This window comes from Podarcis muralis, chromosome 10 (assembly GCF_964188315.1).
Source record: "Podarcis muralis chromosome 10, rPodMur119.hap1.1, whole genome shotgun sequence".
NCBI lineage: Eukaryota > Metazoa > Chordata > Lepidosauria > Squamata > Lacertidae > Podarcis > Podarcis muralis.
The window spans coordinates 22,928,810-22,947,786 of NC_135664.1; the positions used below are offsets into that span (position 1 = coordinate 22,928,810).

Here is an 18,977-nt window from a genome sequence, read left to right on the forward strand (position 1 = left end):
CCTGAGTGCCGCAGAAAAATAGGGGTTGAGATCATTACTGGTTTAAATTTCCACATTTCCCCCGATTTACCTTATAAACTCAGCTCTATCTTCTAGAGGTAAAGCCTTTGTTACACAGCCACCAAAAAGAATCACATTTCTCCTATTTAAATTTGTAAAATGCGCAACACAATGGTTGGACCGACAGCTTAAATGCCTAACCCAAAATGGCCCAATACATTTCATTATAGGATGAATAGGGCTAAAATAATTTATCTCGTTTGCAGGGGATTAAAACTTTAGGGAAGAGCAAAAATGTCCTGTTTAATGAAACTACCAAATAAACCCACAGGAATAAAGATTACATGGACAATATTGGAGGGGCAAATACTTACTGGCGCACACTTTCAATCATGTTTTCCATTGCATTCTCCCAACAGTAAGCTTTAACTGATTGTATATTCTCAATCATTTCTGCAGTGAGTACAAGTCTCTCATTGATCTTTCCTGCTCTCTGATCTCTGTAAAACAGATCAACCCAGTTATGTTTAGTACCTATCTGTATATTCTTGATACCATTGGAAACATGACATAGTCTGGGGGGGGAAATGAAGCTATTTTCTGAGTTTTTCAGAAAATACATCAGTTGGAGAAGTATAATTGCCAACAGGACCCAACTCATCACCAGTTTGAATGAATCAGGCAATTAAATGGCTACTGGCCTGCAGCTTTTATAATTTGTGCATAATAATAAACCTAAATTATAACAATCTTCCACATTAAGGTAAAAAGATAGACTTGGCACATTTGCTTCCTTTAGAAATGAGATAAATAAATAAGAAGAAGATTGGAAGAAATTTAAGACTTATTTACAAAAATATTGTAATTTGGTTGAGTGCTGAATCGGATGCCAGAGCCGAAAATAACTGTCTATCACTAAATTAGATTTAAGGATGAATTATATGCTAACTAAATCAAGATTATGAGTAAAATAATAATTTGTTTGAAACTAATTTAATAATGATGCAAGTGTATGTGGGAGGTGTGGGGGAGTCTTATGTAACAATTGAAAGATGCTAAATGGACAATGTTGATTTGTGTTTATATAATATATGTTTTATGTGAAAAACTTTAATAAATATATATTTTAAAAAAAAAAGAGATAAATAAATAAAAAAAAACCTCAGAATTGCTTTGTAGGAACAAGGAGACCCTCTCCAAATTTTAGAGAATTTTTTTTTTCCAACAGATTCACATTCAATGCTATTTCTTTTCTTTTCAAAGTCCACCAGGTTGAATCAAAAGGTGTTCTAAGCTTCTATAGCTCAGATGGTCATTTGACTTTTCCACTCTGTAACTGTCTCCATCACCAATAGTTTGACAGCATCAGAGTGGGGGGGAGGAGGTTCATAGCACCCCCTCCCTCACCAGGACCAACCTCCCATATGTCTCATTCTGCAATGGCCATTTCACCTAGTCACTGCGCAAGTTCGTTATGTAACATTCTATAATAGCCCTTGAATTTGCATATTTTCCTCTTCTCTCCCTGTTCTTTTTCCCCCTAGAATAGCTACCTGTGTCAGTAAACTTTCTCTGGCATATAGATAAACCCAACCTCAAAGATCAAGCACCTGTGTTGATTTGCAGCAAGAACTGAGAGTACCGTACATATGTTCTTTGGAAAATAATAATTCACACCCGTTTCCGCTTGTAGTAGCTATTGGTCATGTGTGTGTGTGTGCGCGCGTGTGTGTGCGCGCGTATCTTGTACATATAAAAGGCAACCCCCAACATTCCATCTGTGCACCTCTGTAGTCCCCCCCCTCCATATATAAGTAGATTATTATTGCCATTATGGAGAAAAGTAAGGCAATATAATCATGGGCAAAGTTGTGGTTTGTGCAAAATTTGCCCTCCATTCCTGATCCAGCCCTCAGTGACAGGAGTTTTTGGTAGATTTTGGCAGAGCTGATGATGCTTGACGACTCTTTGTTCTAGCTGGATCAACAGGTGAAAGCTTTATGGCAGCAGAACTTGCTGGAGTTATCGGGAGACTGTGGAAAGACACAGGTGTTCAAGCTTGTTTCAACAGATCCAGCTTAATGACTCAACCTTGAATGACTTGAACAGCATAGGCCAATCTAGATATTCCTCTTATTCCAGGCCTTTGCATAATTAAACAATCTATGGCCTTTTAAACTGGGTGTCATTTGTATTTGTTATTATGCTATATATTTTTGTGTCTTTATATTGTAAACTGCCCTGTGACCTTCAGATTAAGAGCAATATAAAAACCTAACAAATAAATATCTTAAGTCATTGTATGTTGTAAACCAACATTGGTTTCATTAACAGAAGGATCATATGAAAATGTGTAAATTAATAGCCGAGTGAATTAACAATCATTAATGCCTATGAAAACTTTGGTTCCTCTAAAAACTGGAAGTATGTTCATGCCTGGCTTTGAATTATTCCCTAATTTACAAGTATTAAATATATTCCCTCCAAATGTAAGATCCAATATATGGAAATGTAAGATCCAATATATGGAAATGTAAGATCCAATATATGGAAATGTAAGATCCAATATATGGAAATGTAAGATCCAATATATGGTATAAACACATACAATATGAGAGCCCTGTTAATAGCAAATTGTTGGCAGGATTTATTCAGAATCTGTCATTAGCAAGCTTTTAAAACCCTTAATATTTGAAAGAAATACCCGCAATTGCTTTGTCACCTGTATTTCATCATCATTCGCCCTAGCCAGGCTTGGAAAAGGGCAACAAGAATTAGGAAACCGAGTCCACAAAACGCCGAGGCCTGCAGCATCTCGCAGAGAAGTCCCATCAGCAGCAAGACTTGTAAAGGTGCAATCCACACAAAATGAGCTAAAGCTAAACCCTGGGGAGGAAAATCACAGCGTTGCTCACTGGTAGTATGCAAAGATAGTCACAGGAAAGAAAATAGGCAAGAGGGGTGGAGAGTTATAGGCTTTTCCCTAGTTCCTCCCCACATTCTCCTGAGTCTCCATCCCCATTCTCCAACCTCATGTCCATCACTGAGCCAGTGTGGTGTAGTGGTTAAGAGCGGTAGTCTCGTAATCTGGTGAAGCGGGTTCGCGTCTCCGCTCCTCCACATGCAGCTGCTGGGTGACCTTGGGCCAGTCACACTTCTTTGAAGTCTCTCAGCCCCACTCACCTCACAGAGTGTTTGTTGTGGGGGAGGAAAGGAAAGGAGAATGTGAGCCACTTTGAGATTACTTAAAGGGATTGAAAGGCGGGATATCAAATCCAAAAAAACTCTCACTCTTCCCTCAGACAGGACAAGAGGTTGGACCAGGTTTATTTTTCCCAAATCTGGGCCTACTCTCTATTCCCCTGTACTGAACATATCCAGTCTTTGTGAAGGAGGTAAGAAGTCCTTCCCACACTGTTCCCAAGTCACACTATCTTGGTCTGGCTCTCTCCGAATAAATGTATTCATAATTTCATTCACGTATTACATCTTGTGTTGAGGGAGCTCTGGCTGGAGTTGCCCTGACCTCACTACTGCCATGTTCCACCCTATCTTTGCAAGCATAGTGCCACACCACCCACACTAACATGCTGTTGCTGTTTTCCCGTAGTATGAAAAGAACAGCAGTCATCCCGTAACCCTATGCAATAAGCAAGACACAATGGTGGCTTCTGCCTTTCAAACTCATACTCTGTCAGGGCCGGCCTAAGGCATTTTGCTGCCTGAGGCAAATGACAAGATGGTGTGCACCTCCTGGTTCCATATACAGAAACCCGCTGGACTGGCAATAAAACCTTAATAAAACACTGATACAGTATACCTGAAGCAACAGCCTTGTTTAGGTGGATCAGGACGTGCTGTGGAACATACATAGTTTTGCTCCCCAAGGCAGTTTACCTCACTTTGTCTAATGATAGGGCTAGCCCTGTATACAATTATTTCTGCCCATGGGGGCAGAATTAGGTACACTGCACTCCTGAGTAGTTTTTACTGTGTCTGTCAAACATCGTGAGGGAAATAGCAGTGAAGAACTGTTATGGCCTTGAGCGGTAATTATCCACCCCTAGTCAAGTACGAAATTTACAGTGAAGCAAGCACATATAGTGGTTGTTCAAGCAGTAAATCAGCGGTACACTGCCAGGCACACCCTTAGTCAGACTGGAGTGTGAAGGAATGTTGACGACAGAGTATGCCAAAGAAGATAACTGGCTAGGAACTGGCAATCACATATATTTCTCTGTATTTTGTTTTATAAGACACATCAGGTAGCAGGGGGTGAGAGGTGGAATATAAGTATTTTAAACAAATAAATGAACCACCTAGATCTAGAAATGCTGAGACGCAAACCAAGCAGTGTGTGAGTAATGTTGCTGTGCTAGCATACCTAATGTGGTGACATTTATCTTCTTCTTCTTTTTGTAATTAGCTCAAGCCACACAATTCGCTAAAACTATTCACCACACCCTGTTAACTTCAGCTCCAGTGATTCAAAGCACTTTAGAATGGCCTGGAATCTAGAAATACCCAACCTCTTGCAAAGAAATGCAATACATTAAACATGATTATATTAGCACCAACATACTTCATCAAATTTGTTCAGATTGTTTGAAAGGAGGCTAACAAGTTGTCCTGTGCTTATATTGTCAAGGACTCTGCTTGATAATTTTAAGGTCTGAAAAACAAAACAAAACAATTTTTTTAAAAAAACAAACAAACAACAACAATCAAATACTTAGATGAAGCAGCACAAATATCATATTACGCAGCTATTATCAACTAGATGTTAGTAAATGCCAATGGAATATTACTTCCTACACAGGAAAGCATTAATGTGTGTGAGCCTAGGCTTCTTTACTCAAAACTAAGTCCCACAGTATTGAAATGCGGTTTCCTGTTAAGTGTTTTATGATTTCAGTCTAAGCTTATCTTATCTATCACACTCTAATATATTCTGATACGATCAGCATGCAAATACTGACCTTTTCTTCAATGCATCTACTGCTATTTCTAATTGTATTTACATAAGGCAATATACTGTATTATTCACTCATACTGAGCTGATTCAGGTACAACAGCCAGACCCTGTTTCGTCTGTCAGGTCTGAGCCTTAGACACTTAAGCATTTTTTCCCCAAAACTGGAAACCCACTTCAAACCACTGTTTCCAATTCTGGTTTGGAAGGCATGCAATTACATTGCTGATTCCAATGTAATAAAAACATTTGGGGACAAGGAATCAAAAACTATAGCAGCTCACCTGTTGCCTTGGTACCTCTGGCTTAACCACTGGGAAGTATATTTGTGGAGGGGCTGTAATTTAGTGGTTGTTATGCCCCTACAATATAAATCCACTTCTGAGGATCTGGTGGAAGATTATCTAGAGCCACCAGAAACTCAGGAACAGCCCAGAACAACAGCCAAGGAGAAGCCGGGACAGGCAAAGGTCCCTCCACACAGAAAGGAAGCTTGGCTTTTGAATTACATGCAGAATTACTCCTGTGCCCTCAGGAGGCAACATTGCCTCAAGACAGGTGGACATCCTCACAGTCAGGAGGAATGTTTAGATTCTGAAGAGGACTCCTTGCGAGTTAAGGGCACTCAAGAGTAGGACCCTTCTCATCAAGAGTACTCTCTGCAGAAACTGAGAAGAGGTTGTGGCTGTTAAGTATAGTAACTTAAGTCACCAAAATTGTAAATGGTTGTATGCATTACTATGTGTTTATATTTGATTGGTTGGTAACTGAATTCTAGAGAAGTACCGTAGTTTTCATGTGATTGGCTGACATTGGTCACATTTGAGGTATATAGTGAAGGAGAGACTCCATTTTATGTGACACAAGATGCCTTAGAATCCACTGTGAACACTGCTAAATTGAATAGGGTGTTGGAACGCTTCTTTCTCTGCTTGTAAGAAAAGGAGCAAAGCTGCAGGAGAAGGTAAAAGTGGAAGGCATGGCAGCTGCAAGGCACAGCCTAATTGAGATAAAAAAGGCTAAGTGCTGAGCTCTGGAAAGAGAGGAAAATATAGTTGTTTGGGAGTTTAAGGAAGAGACTGTGAGCCCATGCTTGGAGAAGCGTGTGACTGTAAATATCATGTTTTAATTTGTCAATAATTTTCTGCAGTGTTAAAGTTTTTGAATATTAAAGTCTGCACATTGGTTTAATTTCCAAAAAAAGGGTGTCAGCCATATGTATGATTTGAGCTTCCTAGCTACATTTTCGTTACTCTTAATTCAACAGTGGCTGAGTCCAGGGTGGAGTTTTGGTGGCTAAAAAGTCTCAATGGGAGGCTGGAATGCTGCTGAAACAATGTCTTGATACCAGGTCATACCTGGGCCTGATTGTCAGCTTACATGGACCTAAAATTTGGCCTGTCCCTTGACCAGCCTTTCACCTGCCTGAACATTTGCTGACCTGGACCTTGGCCTGCCCCTTGGCTTGCCTCTCACCTTAGGCCTTGTTGGAACCAGTGTTTGTCTAGAATTCTCATCATCCAACTAGCCAAGGAGGGTTGCAGATAAAATCCCTTCCCAGCCCTGTCAACGTGCAACTAGGGAACACTTATATCAAAGGTAGCATTTGGTAAACAACATCAGAAGCAGCCATTCCTCCCGCAACACCAGGTATTATGCAAGGCTCCTGGTTGAAGCAGGAGCAGAGCCAGGGAGGAAATCGGCGCATCCAAGGAGAGCAGGGAGTGTGTGTACCTATGGATGGCCAGACCATTGCTGGTACAGCGTGAACCATTCGGCACAATTTCGCTGGTTATAACGCACTGAAATTCATCACAGATGCAATAAAATATGAAACTAGTCTGAAACTAAAATCTGGTACAATAGATTTTTTAAAAAAGAATGTTCTGTTAACATAGGGTTGGTTTCCAGATCAAATAATCACTTCTAGTATGAACTCAGTGCATGGTTTATTTAGTTAGTTAAATGTGTGTATCTCTTTTCCAATCAAGGAAGGTCCACAAACTGCTGCGCAATAAATAACACAAAAAAATAACATCAAGAAACAAACAACAAGGAAGCATATTAAAAACAAAAAATTGAATCATAAAAAACACTATATCCACATTGCACAACACTATATCCACATTGCACAGAAATGTTATAAACAGCATCTGAAAAGGTGTCTTTTTGTACCACTGGACTGTTTCCACAATTGCAATGCGAGCCAACTATTAGGATCCAAGTCTTCCATGGATTTAATTGTACTCACAGCTCGTGTAAATAAAAGACAAGTCCTACCTTTTTGTAGATTAAGCTGAACATTGCTATCCTTATTTGCATCCCGATATGATGGAGGCCAAATATAGCTGGGTGAAGCAGCAACATCCGCGCAACGAAGAGAAGGCAGAGTCCTATGGCTAAATAGTAAGCTATTGATCGTTCGTGTGAATTGGACGGATCATAAGAAGCAATAATTCTCCCCAGCAAAAGAGGCTGCACAGATTTCGTTACTTCCTGCGGAAAGGGGGGGGGGGGGAGCGAAATGTCAATGTCAATAAAACTTGAAAACCTCTGGCAGTATTAATGTTAATATTTGTATAATTAAACTAAGGTTCTCATCCAATACAGCTTGTACTTGGTACATTGGGATTACACCTTGTTTCAACACTGTATGCAAAGCCTTGCTTCCGATTGGCAAATGAATCCCTGCCCCAAATCGCACCCTGCCAAATCTTTTAACAAAGGCAACAATTTGTCAGTTAATTTGGTTTTCATCTTCTTGTGGTTTGCAGTTCTTTCTCGTTCATCTTTCTTTGCTGCATATGTGGGTTGTTGGTTGTGGGGCAGAACTTGCCTCAGGTGGTGGGTGCTGGGAGGGAGTGCTGAAGGGCAAATCTGCGTGGGGCACCCAGTCTCCCTTCCAAAATTAAAGCTAAGAGTTTGCCTTGAGACCTTGGAGTTTCCTTGAGACCTATCAGATCATAAGTGTCCTTTTGTATTCTGTCCTTTAAATGACCTGAGGCCAGTGGTATGCATCGATTTCTCATTATTTTGTGTAATCACTTGCAACAGATCAATTGGCAGAGCTGCTATTCATACGATGTTTTCAGAAATGGTCTAAAACTTACACACTGAATTATATAGCTCATGTTTTAAGTACTCACATCCTTTTACATGATCACATATAATTTTACCAAAAAAGATACACAACAGACTTGTGTTGGACCAACACAGCAGTGTTTTTAGTATACAAAGAGTAATATTTATAAAAGAACAATTAAAAAGAGGCTTGAGCAGGTGTGTTTGAGTCCATATAATTCTAGGATCAAGCACCAAAAATAATGATGACAGCTGTTTTTATATGTGAGTATGTAAGATTCAAGGGCAAGAATATCACAGAGGTATTTCATATATCTTGAGATCCAAGAAACTTCTGTCGTGGTCTGGTATTTACAAATCATACCATTTGTGCAGCAGTGGGAATGATACTATTTGCTAATGTTTGTTGTGTATATACCATATAGAGATAGCAAATACGTTTTCAGATTATTGTACCAAAGTGATTTATAGCACTTACAGGAATAAAGAAGGAATGACTACTGGCAATATATTACTTTGCTTGCTGACCCTAAAGGGTGAGTGGGTGTCATGGGAATGATTCAATATAGAACCACAGGTACAACAACTTCCTTGTTCAATTTATATTTTGGCAAGAAGAATCTCCATAGTGTGAGAATGTGAGCAGGCAGGCAAGTTAGATGGCGATGCTACAGTCAGGCAAGTTTCTAACCCAGTGTATTTAGGCATTATTTGTGAAGGTACAGAGTCTGTACATAAAATGCATATTGCCTGTTTTCACACACTCCTACAAAAACTGTTATACTTGGTATTCTTCATTCATTTAAACCATATCCCTCACCAGCCTTGCTGCCATGTGTCCTTGAAATCCAATACCACTTTTTGCTTGCATAATGGTAAAGGTAAAGGACCATTAGGTCCAGTCGTGGCCGACTCTGAGGTTGCGGCGCTCATTTCGCTTTATTGGCCGAGGGAGCTGGCGTACAGCTTCCGGGTCATGTGGCCAGCATGACTAAGCCGCTTCTGGTGAACCAGAGCAGCGCACAGAAACACCGTTTACCTTCCCGCTGGAGCGGTACCTATTTATCTACTTGCACTTTGATGTGCTTTCGAACTGCTAGGTTGGCAGGAGCAGGGACCGAACAACGGGAGCTCACCCTGTCGTGGGGATTCAAACCGCCGACCTTCTGATTGGCAAGTCCTTGGCTCTGTAGTTTAACCTACAGTGCCACCCGTGCTTGTATAGATGGAAGCTAAAGAGCTCTTTATGGCCCACTTTTGCCTTTGGCTCCACCCACCAATGCCATCTGATCCTTGGTCGATGATCCTTGGTCGATGGTCCAGAAGGGTCCAGAATGTGACCCCCAGGTTGAAGAAGATTTCCCATTTCTCATTTAAACATAGCCCCATTATTGATGCAACAGATCATGCTATTCAGAAGACAGTGACATTGATGTGTTACGTCTTTACAAGAAAACTGATGAAATGAAACCACAGCAAATTAGGAAACATGTTTTACCCAAGCTGTTGCGTGCAGCGTGAAAAATTACAAGGAAGGCATAGGGAAAACAGCAAGAATGAACAGACCAAAGAAAGGGTGCAAGAACACTTTAAAAGGAGTGGGGAGGCCAAATGTTTCTTTCCTGCGCTTTCTGAAGTGAATGACGGGGAACTTCCACATATTTCAGCAGAGCAAAACAGGGGTGGGAGGTGGATTAAACACCAGTTTCCAGCACTAAGTTTCCTCTTTTACGCTTGTCATGAGCACTGCATAGTATTGGAGTATCATGTTGCATAACGCTGATTCACACACCTTGTTTTATTTGATATACCATGATTTCTTAAGCAAATAGCAGTGTCGCAAGTAAACACATAATGACTGCAATCACCTTTTTATGGCCCCAACATAGGATTTTTTCCCTCCATTTAAAATTACATTTCATAGCAGAGTATTTTACACATGTGAAATCTTCGTATGCAACTACTGACAACTGCACTGTGACGTTCTCAAATCTGGAACCTTTCCAAATCTCTGGTTCAAAGGCCTCTGCAGTATTAGAGCAGTTGTTACTCTAGAGGTAACTCCAGAAAAGAAGCATAAATAAAGTGAAATCTAGTTCCTCTGTTTCTTTATCAGTCCAGAAACAAAGCCCTAGATCTCTACCTTTTCCCTATATGTGATGGGGGAGAAAGATCATGTTTTCTGTCTCTGCCAAGGTGTATTGATTCTGATCGTTTAGGACCCAAAACAGACTATTATCTATAATTTCATTGAAACAAATGATTTTTATAGTCAAATAACAGGTGCAAGCCAAAGACGATAACTCCTATTTAAAATCCAACAAAGTACTTCCACTAGTACAATAATTTTTGCTTATGCAATGGAACTTCCCGTCCCTCTCTTATTCCAAATGTGTCCCCTGCTCCCCCCCCCCCCATCTGTTCCTTGGACTGGGGAAACCCCAGAAAATATTTAGTAGGGTCCTTAGGGAGAGGAGCATTATGAAAAGCTCCATTCTGCAACCAGAGGTTCTTGCATCGCAGAACTATTCTGTTGAATAGCACCCCACTGTTTTCAATAAGAAGTAATTGCACAATGTAACTCTGTGTTCTGGGATAGTGTTAATCAGGTATTAAGACCTTTAGAGGCCCCACATATGTAATTCAAAATAAAAATGATGCTAACTCATAAAATAAAATTCCATTTTCTAAAAATGAGACAAAACTATGGTGTGTATATGTGCATATAGCTCAGAAGGATACATCAATAATAAATCATAGGTTTGACTGCAACACATGACAAGATCTGATTCCCTCACATTATTTTATGTTAGTAGAATACTACCTGGTCTAGGTGAGAATAAGTAATAAAAAGGCAACAGGAAAATGGTTCGAGAGTCTATAAGGAAGTCTAGGAAAGTTCTGATTTTTACCATGATGATTACTTTGATGTTTTTTGAAATATCAAATGTCATTTTTCTTCGAAAAACATTTCTCAGCTTTTGGATAACCCAGCACTGGTGTTAATATTCCATTCCACTGGTGGTAGGAATTGCAAAATTCTTCCTTGAGTAAAGACCGGGAGCATAACCAGACATACCAGTGAAAACGCTGAATCACTAGATCTCACCCATAATCTTAAAATTATACTCTAGTGGCCATGGTGTGCAATTATGCTAATCTTGGGTGTTGATAAAGTAGAAGTGACTATAAAGTTCTCACTTCTGCCTTAATTACCATTATTTACTTTTTTTAAAAAAAATTCTCTGACTGGCTTAGGAATGTTAAATGTGGCTTTATATTTCTTACATTTTTTTTTTTAAAAAAGAACTTTCTGATTTGGCCTCTTTAGTGAAATAAATAAATTTATTATTAATGTCGTTTTCCATTCCTGCTGTTTTTGTGTTATTTAGAATGTGTGTCACTTAGGAAATGCATGCTAACACAGAGATATGTTTTAACAGGGTAATATATAGGCTCCAGTGTTTTATTTAAATTGGCTCCAATTCAATCAACCATGATTCCTGTAGGATTTTAAAAAATGAAACTGAAGGCATTATTTCCTTGCTCTTTAGAACATCCCAGGCACAGGGTAAAATGATGTAGGATTGCAACCCAACAAGCAAACTGGAATAAGGTAAATTCTTACCCCTAAATATAGTATTATTCCATAGAACATAAATTTCCAGAAAAAACATCTTCTAAGAGCATTGATGAGTCTGGGTTTTTTCTTTGAAGCCAGCTCTCTGTCCCATTCTCTGGTGGGGAGAAAACACCATTAAGTTGTGTGACCAAATACACAGCTCTGTGACTCTAGCATAGTTCAGCTCACTCAAGTATATCCAAGGAGATTTAGCTAGGTGACTGATGAAATGAAGGCTTTGCAAAGACCCCAAAGATCTGATCCTCAATTACTTGATAGCTCAATAAAAGTTCAAGTGTAGTTCAGCCACATATTTGGCAGATCTAAATACCTAGCTATACATCATTCTGCAGGGAGTTAATTCATTAAAAAGGTCACGTTGTATGTTTTAAAGAAACCTGTTGTACTCCTCAAGACCGATACACAAATAATAGGCAAATAAAAGCTTTGAATCCCTTCCAGTCTCCAGAAGTAAAAAAAAAAAGACAAACTATTCTAAAGTATTCTATTTTGCGACTTTTTCAATGTGCCGCATATAAAGCATGTCAGCTGCTGCTGAAAAGACTTTTTGATACTATAATTTAACTATCCAGTACTCAGAGGAAATGCCCAAAAAAGATTTAGCTTTGGCTACAAACTTGAGCACAGTGAAGATCATCTCACTGAAATAAATAACCTTGGATGGGACAGCTGTACCAGGTTTTGTCCAGTATAAGGAAACATTTGAGATCCAACAACCCAGTTCCAACTTCAATCATCACTCAAAAACTCAGCCGCAACTCAACCATCTATCTCTGCCCTGAGGTGCCAATACTCCCATACTTGCTGGATCTGTTCCCATAACTCCATCCAAGTAATTCCCCTTTGCCTCCACTACCATGGACACCCTTGGACCCAGGTCTGTGCAGAGGGCAGGGCAGCTGCCTTGTTTAAGTTGGTAGGAGGAAACTGCCAGGGACCAGCTGTTGTCTGTTGAAGTTTATAACTTTACTCTAGCAAGACTCCCACACAAACCCTACACAGACCTGCTTGGGCCTATGAAACCATACTTCCTTCCTTTATCCTACCATGACACCACTGGTCACTACTCTCAGCCATCTTTCTGCTGTCACTGACTCCTCCTAGGATGGAGAACAAAAGCCAAGTATCTCTGTGTATGATATCTCTTTTGTTGTTGTTGTTGTTAATGATGGAAGCTGGATAGAGAGACTTGACTCCAACTTCTCCTAACATCAGCCCTCCCACCCTATGCTCAGGTTGTATATCTTCAATCTAAGAGCTTTCCCCTTTCTTAAATAATTTAATTTACATTATTTAAATGATTACATTTACATCATTTAAATAATTTGCAAGTTCCTAAGCTTTCATTAGAAGATAAGCTAAAATGAAGAATGACTATTTTTCCTCAGGATTTAGTAAATCCAATTAAATCCCTTAAAAAAAAAGTACCAGTTTCAGATAGCTAAAATATATGAAGACCTGGGACCATTCTTTGGTACCAGATTGTTTAATTACTGTGTGGGAAACAAAACAAAATCTCCAAATGAAGCCAGTGTCATTTTAATTATGCTGAAATGGAGTCTTATCATCCCATATCTTTATTGAATGACATTGTAAACAGTTCTATTTGAATCTATCAAGTGTAGGAATCTAATGAGAAATATGCAAAAAGCAAATGGTATTATAGATCATTCTAAGATTATTAAGACTTCAACAGAAGTCCTATTATTTTGAGACGGTGATAGTTTTCAGTTGGGCAGAATGATCTTCTATGTCTATATTTAGAGTGTTGGAAACATTTAACATAGGGAGAGATTTTAGATTATGGATTCAATAATGTGTTTGTTGTAACACCAGCCCAGAGCAGCTGCTAGGATGAATTGGGGGGGGGGGGTGAAATGGAAGAAAATGTTTGAGTGACTCTGGCTGGAAAGCATCATAGTGTGAAATTATCCGCTACACAGAAACTCCTTTTTGAAGAGGGGCTTGCATATAGTATTACTTTATCTATAGTACAGTAATACTTCAATATAGCATTATGAAGCCGCATAAATCTATTGGCTTAAAGTGTGAGCCTCTCAGGAAAGTTGCTCTTTGTTTTTAATTGGAACAAGCTTTATTTCCAGTACCTTGCAAAGCTTTACTTTGGGTTGATACAACAAAAGAGCCCAAAGTTAATACCCAAACAGGTATGAATTTCTGGGAATAAAGACTAGAACGGATGGACTCTAAATCAAACACCACTGGCACAAGTTCTTAAAGAGTTTTCAGAGGTAACTTTTCTTTTGAAAGAAATTTAATATATTGGTTGCAGTCCGGCCCGATTTAGTATAAGGCAGCTTCATATGTTTTTATTCTGTTTAGATTTCAAGATCTTGTGCACCACAATAATTTTTTTGCTTGTGTGAAGATCATTTTGAGAAATTGCATAGAAATCATCTCCATGATATGAATATCTTCAAGCTAGACACTGAACACTTAAACATTGAAGAACTCTACTACAACATGAGAAATTAACAGAGAACAATGAGGCAATTTTTCACAATGATGTATAGGATGATAAACTAATATCCAGATTAAGGTAAAGGTAAAGGTACCCCTGCCCATACGGGCCAGTCTTGACAGACTCTGGGGTTGTGCGCCCATCTCACTCAAGAGGCCAAGGGCCAAGCGCTGTCCGGAGACACTTCCGGGTCACGTGGCCAGCGTGACATTGCTGCTCTGGCTAGCCAGAGCCGCACACGGAAACGCCGTTTACCTTCCCGCTAGAAAGCGGTCCCTATTTATCTACTTGCACCCGGGGGTGCTTTCGAACTGCTAGGTTGGCAGGCGCTGGGACCGAGCAACGGGAGCGCACCCCGCCGTGGGGATTCGAACCGCCGACCTTTCGATCGGCAAGCCCTAGGCGCTGAAGCTTTTACCCACAGCGCCACCCACGTCCCTAATATCCAGATTAGTAAGGACTAATATAATTAGTATGGATTACTAGACAGATCTAAAGCCTGGATAAAGAATGCTAGATAAAGAAGATTACTACACATCTTCTGCTAAAGTACTTTTATCATTCATTTATCAGAACATAAAAACAAAACATGAAATTCTATTGTTTGCCTTATAAAAAAATTAGAATAATGTTAATACCTACCTTTCCAATTTCTCAGAAAGGTTATCTGCAGAATCTGTGGCAGGGATTTGATAAATGTCTGATAATTCCAGGCGTTGTCTGTAACCCTTTCTCAAAATCGGTTTTGTCCACCTAATAGATAATAATGTTTTTCTCAGATTAATATCGAGGTATATAAAACACATACACCTGGAATAAAAAGCACACACACAAACACCTAGTTCCAAGTGTCCAAGGGACCTTAGGCTTTCTCAAGCCATTTGGCAAACCACTTTTGAAACCGAGATTTTCAAAAACAGAATTTGACATGGTATGGTGGGGTTTATTCTTCAACCAATGAAAAGTAAAAGTCTAACTGGATATGCACAAGCACAAGCTGTGGTCACTCAAAAACTATTATCTGGATGCTGGCCATAATTTATTATTAAGCATAATATATAATACAATAGTGTTGCATGCCACCCCAAAGATTCAAGAAGATTCAGGCGCTTACTCAGGTTTTTGTTTCCTTGGAATGAGGGACAGCGGAGACTGTGGTGTCTCTATGATATGTGGTTTATTTACACATATGTACTACTTGAACCTACGATGGATAGGTTAACAGCATTAACACCCCAAGAGTTCTTGCTTCTCCCGTAGTCAAAACGGTTGCATGGTTCTTTGGGTTTATGCTCATTTCCCATTAAACAAGGCACAAAGTACATTCACACACCCAGAGAAATTCTACACTATGTTGTATCCTTAACATGGTATACTCTTTTTCAGAAGAATTAGAAACTGAAGCTTTTAAAACTTCTCTACGTTAATGCAGACCATAAAGGGAGAGATCTTAAACGTAACGATCAGGCTTTGCTCCATTTCATGCATAGATGGAACTACAAGGATAAGAAGCCTCACTTTTTAAGATAGTAACTAAAATGTAAAGAGCTGCAGGGATTGACCCAAAATCCAACATAATGTAGATCAGCCCCAAGCCTTCTGAGCCTGGAACTTCACCCCCCAAAAGACATACTCCTCTATTGTCTCCTGAGACAAACGGATGCCAACCCTGAGGGGGAAACTACAGTTCGAAGGATTGTTTGGGGGAAGCCAGGTGCTTTAAATGCGTTTTAAATGTTTGGTGTGGGAATTAGTGCAGTTTGTACAATGTCACCAGTTATGCCATTTTACTAACCATCCTTTTCAAATCACCATCCCAGTTGCTACTGAACACATTTTAGATTGGTCCAAAAGTACGCTGTAAATATAGGTAATTTTAATAATAGATCTTTGAAGAAAAATATTCCAGAAGAAAGACAGTACATGCAGTAAGTTTCAGCTCATTCATACAGTATTTGAGTACCGGACACCAAATAGTCATCTTAACCACCTCTATGGGGAAAAAATATCCAGTACTTTCACAATGCACATATTCTCTCTGCGTTCAAGCTTGCTGTGCAATTTCTGTTCTTTGAAATATCAGAGTTCAACAACATTTTATGTGTTCCAAGTTATACAGGCTACAGTTCTATATCTAGTTTTCTAGAAGTATACTTTCAATGTACACACCATAAATCACCTTAAAGGTAAAGGGACCTGTAATGATTATAGGGGTTGCTCGTGCGTAAGTTGCCGCCACTCCTGGCTAGTGTGCCTGGTTAAGCCTTTTCTGTCTGGACAGCCCTTCACTTTGTGGCTGTTTCAGTCGCTAGCAGAATCCGTCAGTGGGCGTTTCTTAAACCTTTTCCAGCATAAAAGCTGTTTGACTCCAAGTCTCCTCCTACTCTCTCTGCGTGGAAGTCTTCTGCGCAGAGAGGGTGTGGGTAGCGGAGGACCCGTGCTCTCCCCACTGGTCTCTGGCGAGGAGTCCTGGAGCCCCCTCGCCGATTCTCCCATCTGCCCCCCTTTATCCCTGGTGTTACGCTCATTTCCTTCCCCAGCTGATGAGCTGCCTCTCTCCCTGCTGGGCCCTTCTCCAGCATCGCTTGGGAGCCTTGCCTCCGCCTCTGGCTCCGATGTCAGTTCCCTGACAGGACCCCTGACCATTAGGTCCAGTCGTGGCCGACTCTGGGGTTGCGGCACTCATCTCGCTTTATTGGCCAAGGGAGCCGGCGTACAGCTTCCGGGTCATGTGGCCAACATGACTAAGCTGCTTCTGACGAACCAGAGCAGCGCACAGAAATGCCGTTTACCTTCCCGCCAGAGCGGTACCTATTTATCTACTTGCACTTTGATGTGCTTTCGAACTGCTAGGTTGGCAGGAGCAGGGACCGAGGAACGGGAGCTCACCCCGTTGCGGGGATTCGAACCGCTGACCTTCTGATCAGCAAGTCCTAGGCTCTGCGGTTTAACCCACAGCGCCACCCGTGTCCCTATAAATCACCTTAGGACCCCCCCCAAAAAAAAAATCCCTGGAAGTTTAGTTTACCCCTCACAGAACTAGAGTTCCATGCACCACAGGTATGAAATGTTATAAATGAATAAATTCATGAGAACAAACATCTTTAAAGCAAATTGATGTTTGATGTTTTATTATGTATTATGGTGTGGGTGTGGCTCTTCTCCATAAATGGAAACAAATTCTTGTTTCACATCAAAGACTACATTGGCAGCATTTGGCATTTACAAAACGGCTAAATTAAAAAGAAAGCATTAAAGGTTTCTGCAAATAGTGCAACATGCAGAAATATTTGACTTTCGAATTAAAGACATGGGCCTCCATGATTGTTTGGTGACTGAAAATCATATAAACTTTCAACAACATGCTGGAAATGTCATAAATCATGTTTGCCTATTTCATACCGTGTATATTTTGGGGAAACAGTCTCTGGTGAGTTGTTACTGCCTATACTTTTGTTTTCCTTTTCATTAGAATGTAACTAGGCATTGTGCCAGTTTGAAGAAGAAATCAGAATGACTGATGTGCTGAGCGGCTCTTGCTTCAACCTAGGATGGGAAAGTACTGCGCGGAACCCAAAAGGGCATTCAAGAATCAAGTGCAGCGCCCTTTCAGCCAAGGGTGCATTTGGACATGCAGACTGATGAAGAACTGCAAGCCAAAGTAACCTGCAGGCTCTGCGCTAAAATATCCACCCACACTGCACTGTCCCATTACGATATCCCAACTGGTTTGGGCAGGAGTAGCTGGTGGCGTTCTGTGCCAAATTCTACTTGATTAAAGTGAAGCAGGTTTCCAGTTTTATTTTTGTACAGCAACATGCTACTATATAAAACTCATAATTGTGTTATTTGCACGCTAGCAAAATAAGCCGTTTGTTGCTGAAATAACATTGGACAGAAACTGAGCCACTCCTGTTGCATACAGGAAAAGATTCATTCTTCTTCCACCTTGGGATCAAAATGGACCAGGGACTGATGATTTGAACAATTTGGAATGCTTCTGTATACAGTCCCTGTACAGATAATCTCCACTGACTTCCCACATATCCGTTATCTCTATGTATACAAGTTGATAATTTAACTATACAGTTTCCTCATAAGAGTCCACTTTTTCCATTTCATAATTCACCTTTTAGATAATCTTCTCTGCCTCTTCTTCATCATCAGGGTAGCTTCCTTATTTTCCCCAGCATAGTGTGTTTTCATTACCTTGTGTTTTCCCATTTTTAGGAACCTGCCTTATGTTTTCTGATACCAGTCTCCCACTTCTGAATATTTATGACATTTTATGCTTACAAATTGTGGCTAAATGCCTTCTTCCACAATGGAAGTGACTTTTGAGGGGCCACCTGAAGTTTATGTCATTTGGTAGCTTGTAGTTTGGTTACAGATTCTATCTGGGCTTCAGCATCTGAAATTTGCCAGGCACATTTTCACCTGGCTATCGGTCACTTGTGACCAAGTGAAGATGCCCAGGTACCAGAATGGCACCTGACATCTCCACCATCTGGAGGTGCATCCCTGGATCTTGACTGTTTTCGCAGACCAGCAACACATCCTGTAGAATTCTAGCCATTATATTTTATCTGCACAATCCGAATGAATTTCAGGAACCAGCAAGTCATTTAGAAAATACAACTGGCCCCAAAATGGCAACTAGGCATTCTGTTTTAGCGACTGTAACCCTGGTTTAAGGAGCCATTTGACACCCAGTTTATAAATCTGAGTTTCTAACATTGCTGGGCTTTTAGATGTAAATGTTACTTTCACAGATGTTTCCAATTCTATACTTCTGGTCC

General features: G+C 40.2%; 1 protein-coding gene across 2 annotated transcripts in view; it reads right to left on the minus strand.

Annotated features, from left to right (window-relative positions):
* The window catches only part of CFTR (CF transmembrane conductance regulator), a 92,149-nt gene that overhangs the window by 62,935 nt on the left and 10,237 nt on the right, over positions 1-18,977 (minus strand). The window contains exons 2-7 of one of the 2 annotated variants that reach the window (XM_028746566.2): positions 14,821-14,931; positions 11,682-11,790; positions 7,253-7,468; positions 4,583-4,672; positions 2,723-2,886; positions 375-500 (exon numbers count right to left, since the gene is read on the minus strand). In XM_028746566.2, coding sequence (XP_028602399.2) covers positions 375-500; positions 2,723-2,886; positions 4,583-4,672; positions 7,253-7,468; positions 11,682-11,790; positions 14,821-14,931 — 816 coding nt within the window. Of the gene's footprint in view, positions 1-374; positions 501-2,704; positions 2,887-4,582; positions 4,673-7,252; positions 7,469-11,681; positions 11,791-14,820; positions 14,932-18,977 lie in introns of those variants that run through there. The other variant, XM_077935867.1, reaches the window with a different exon arrangement.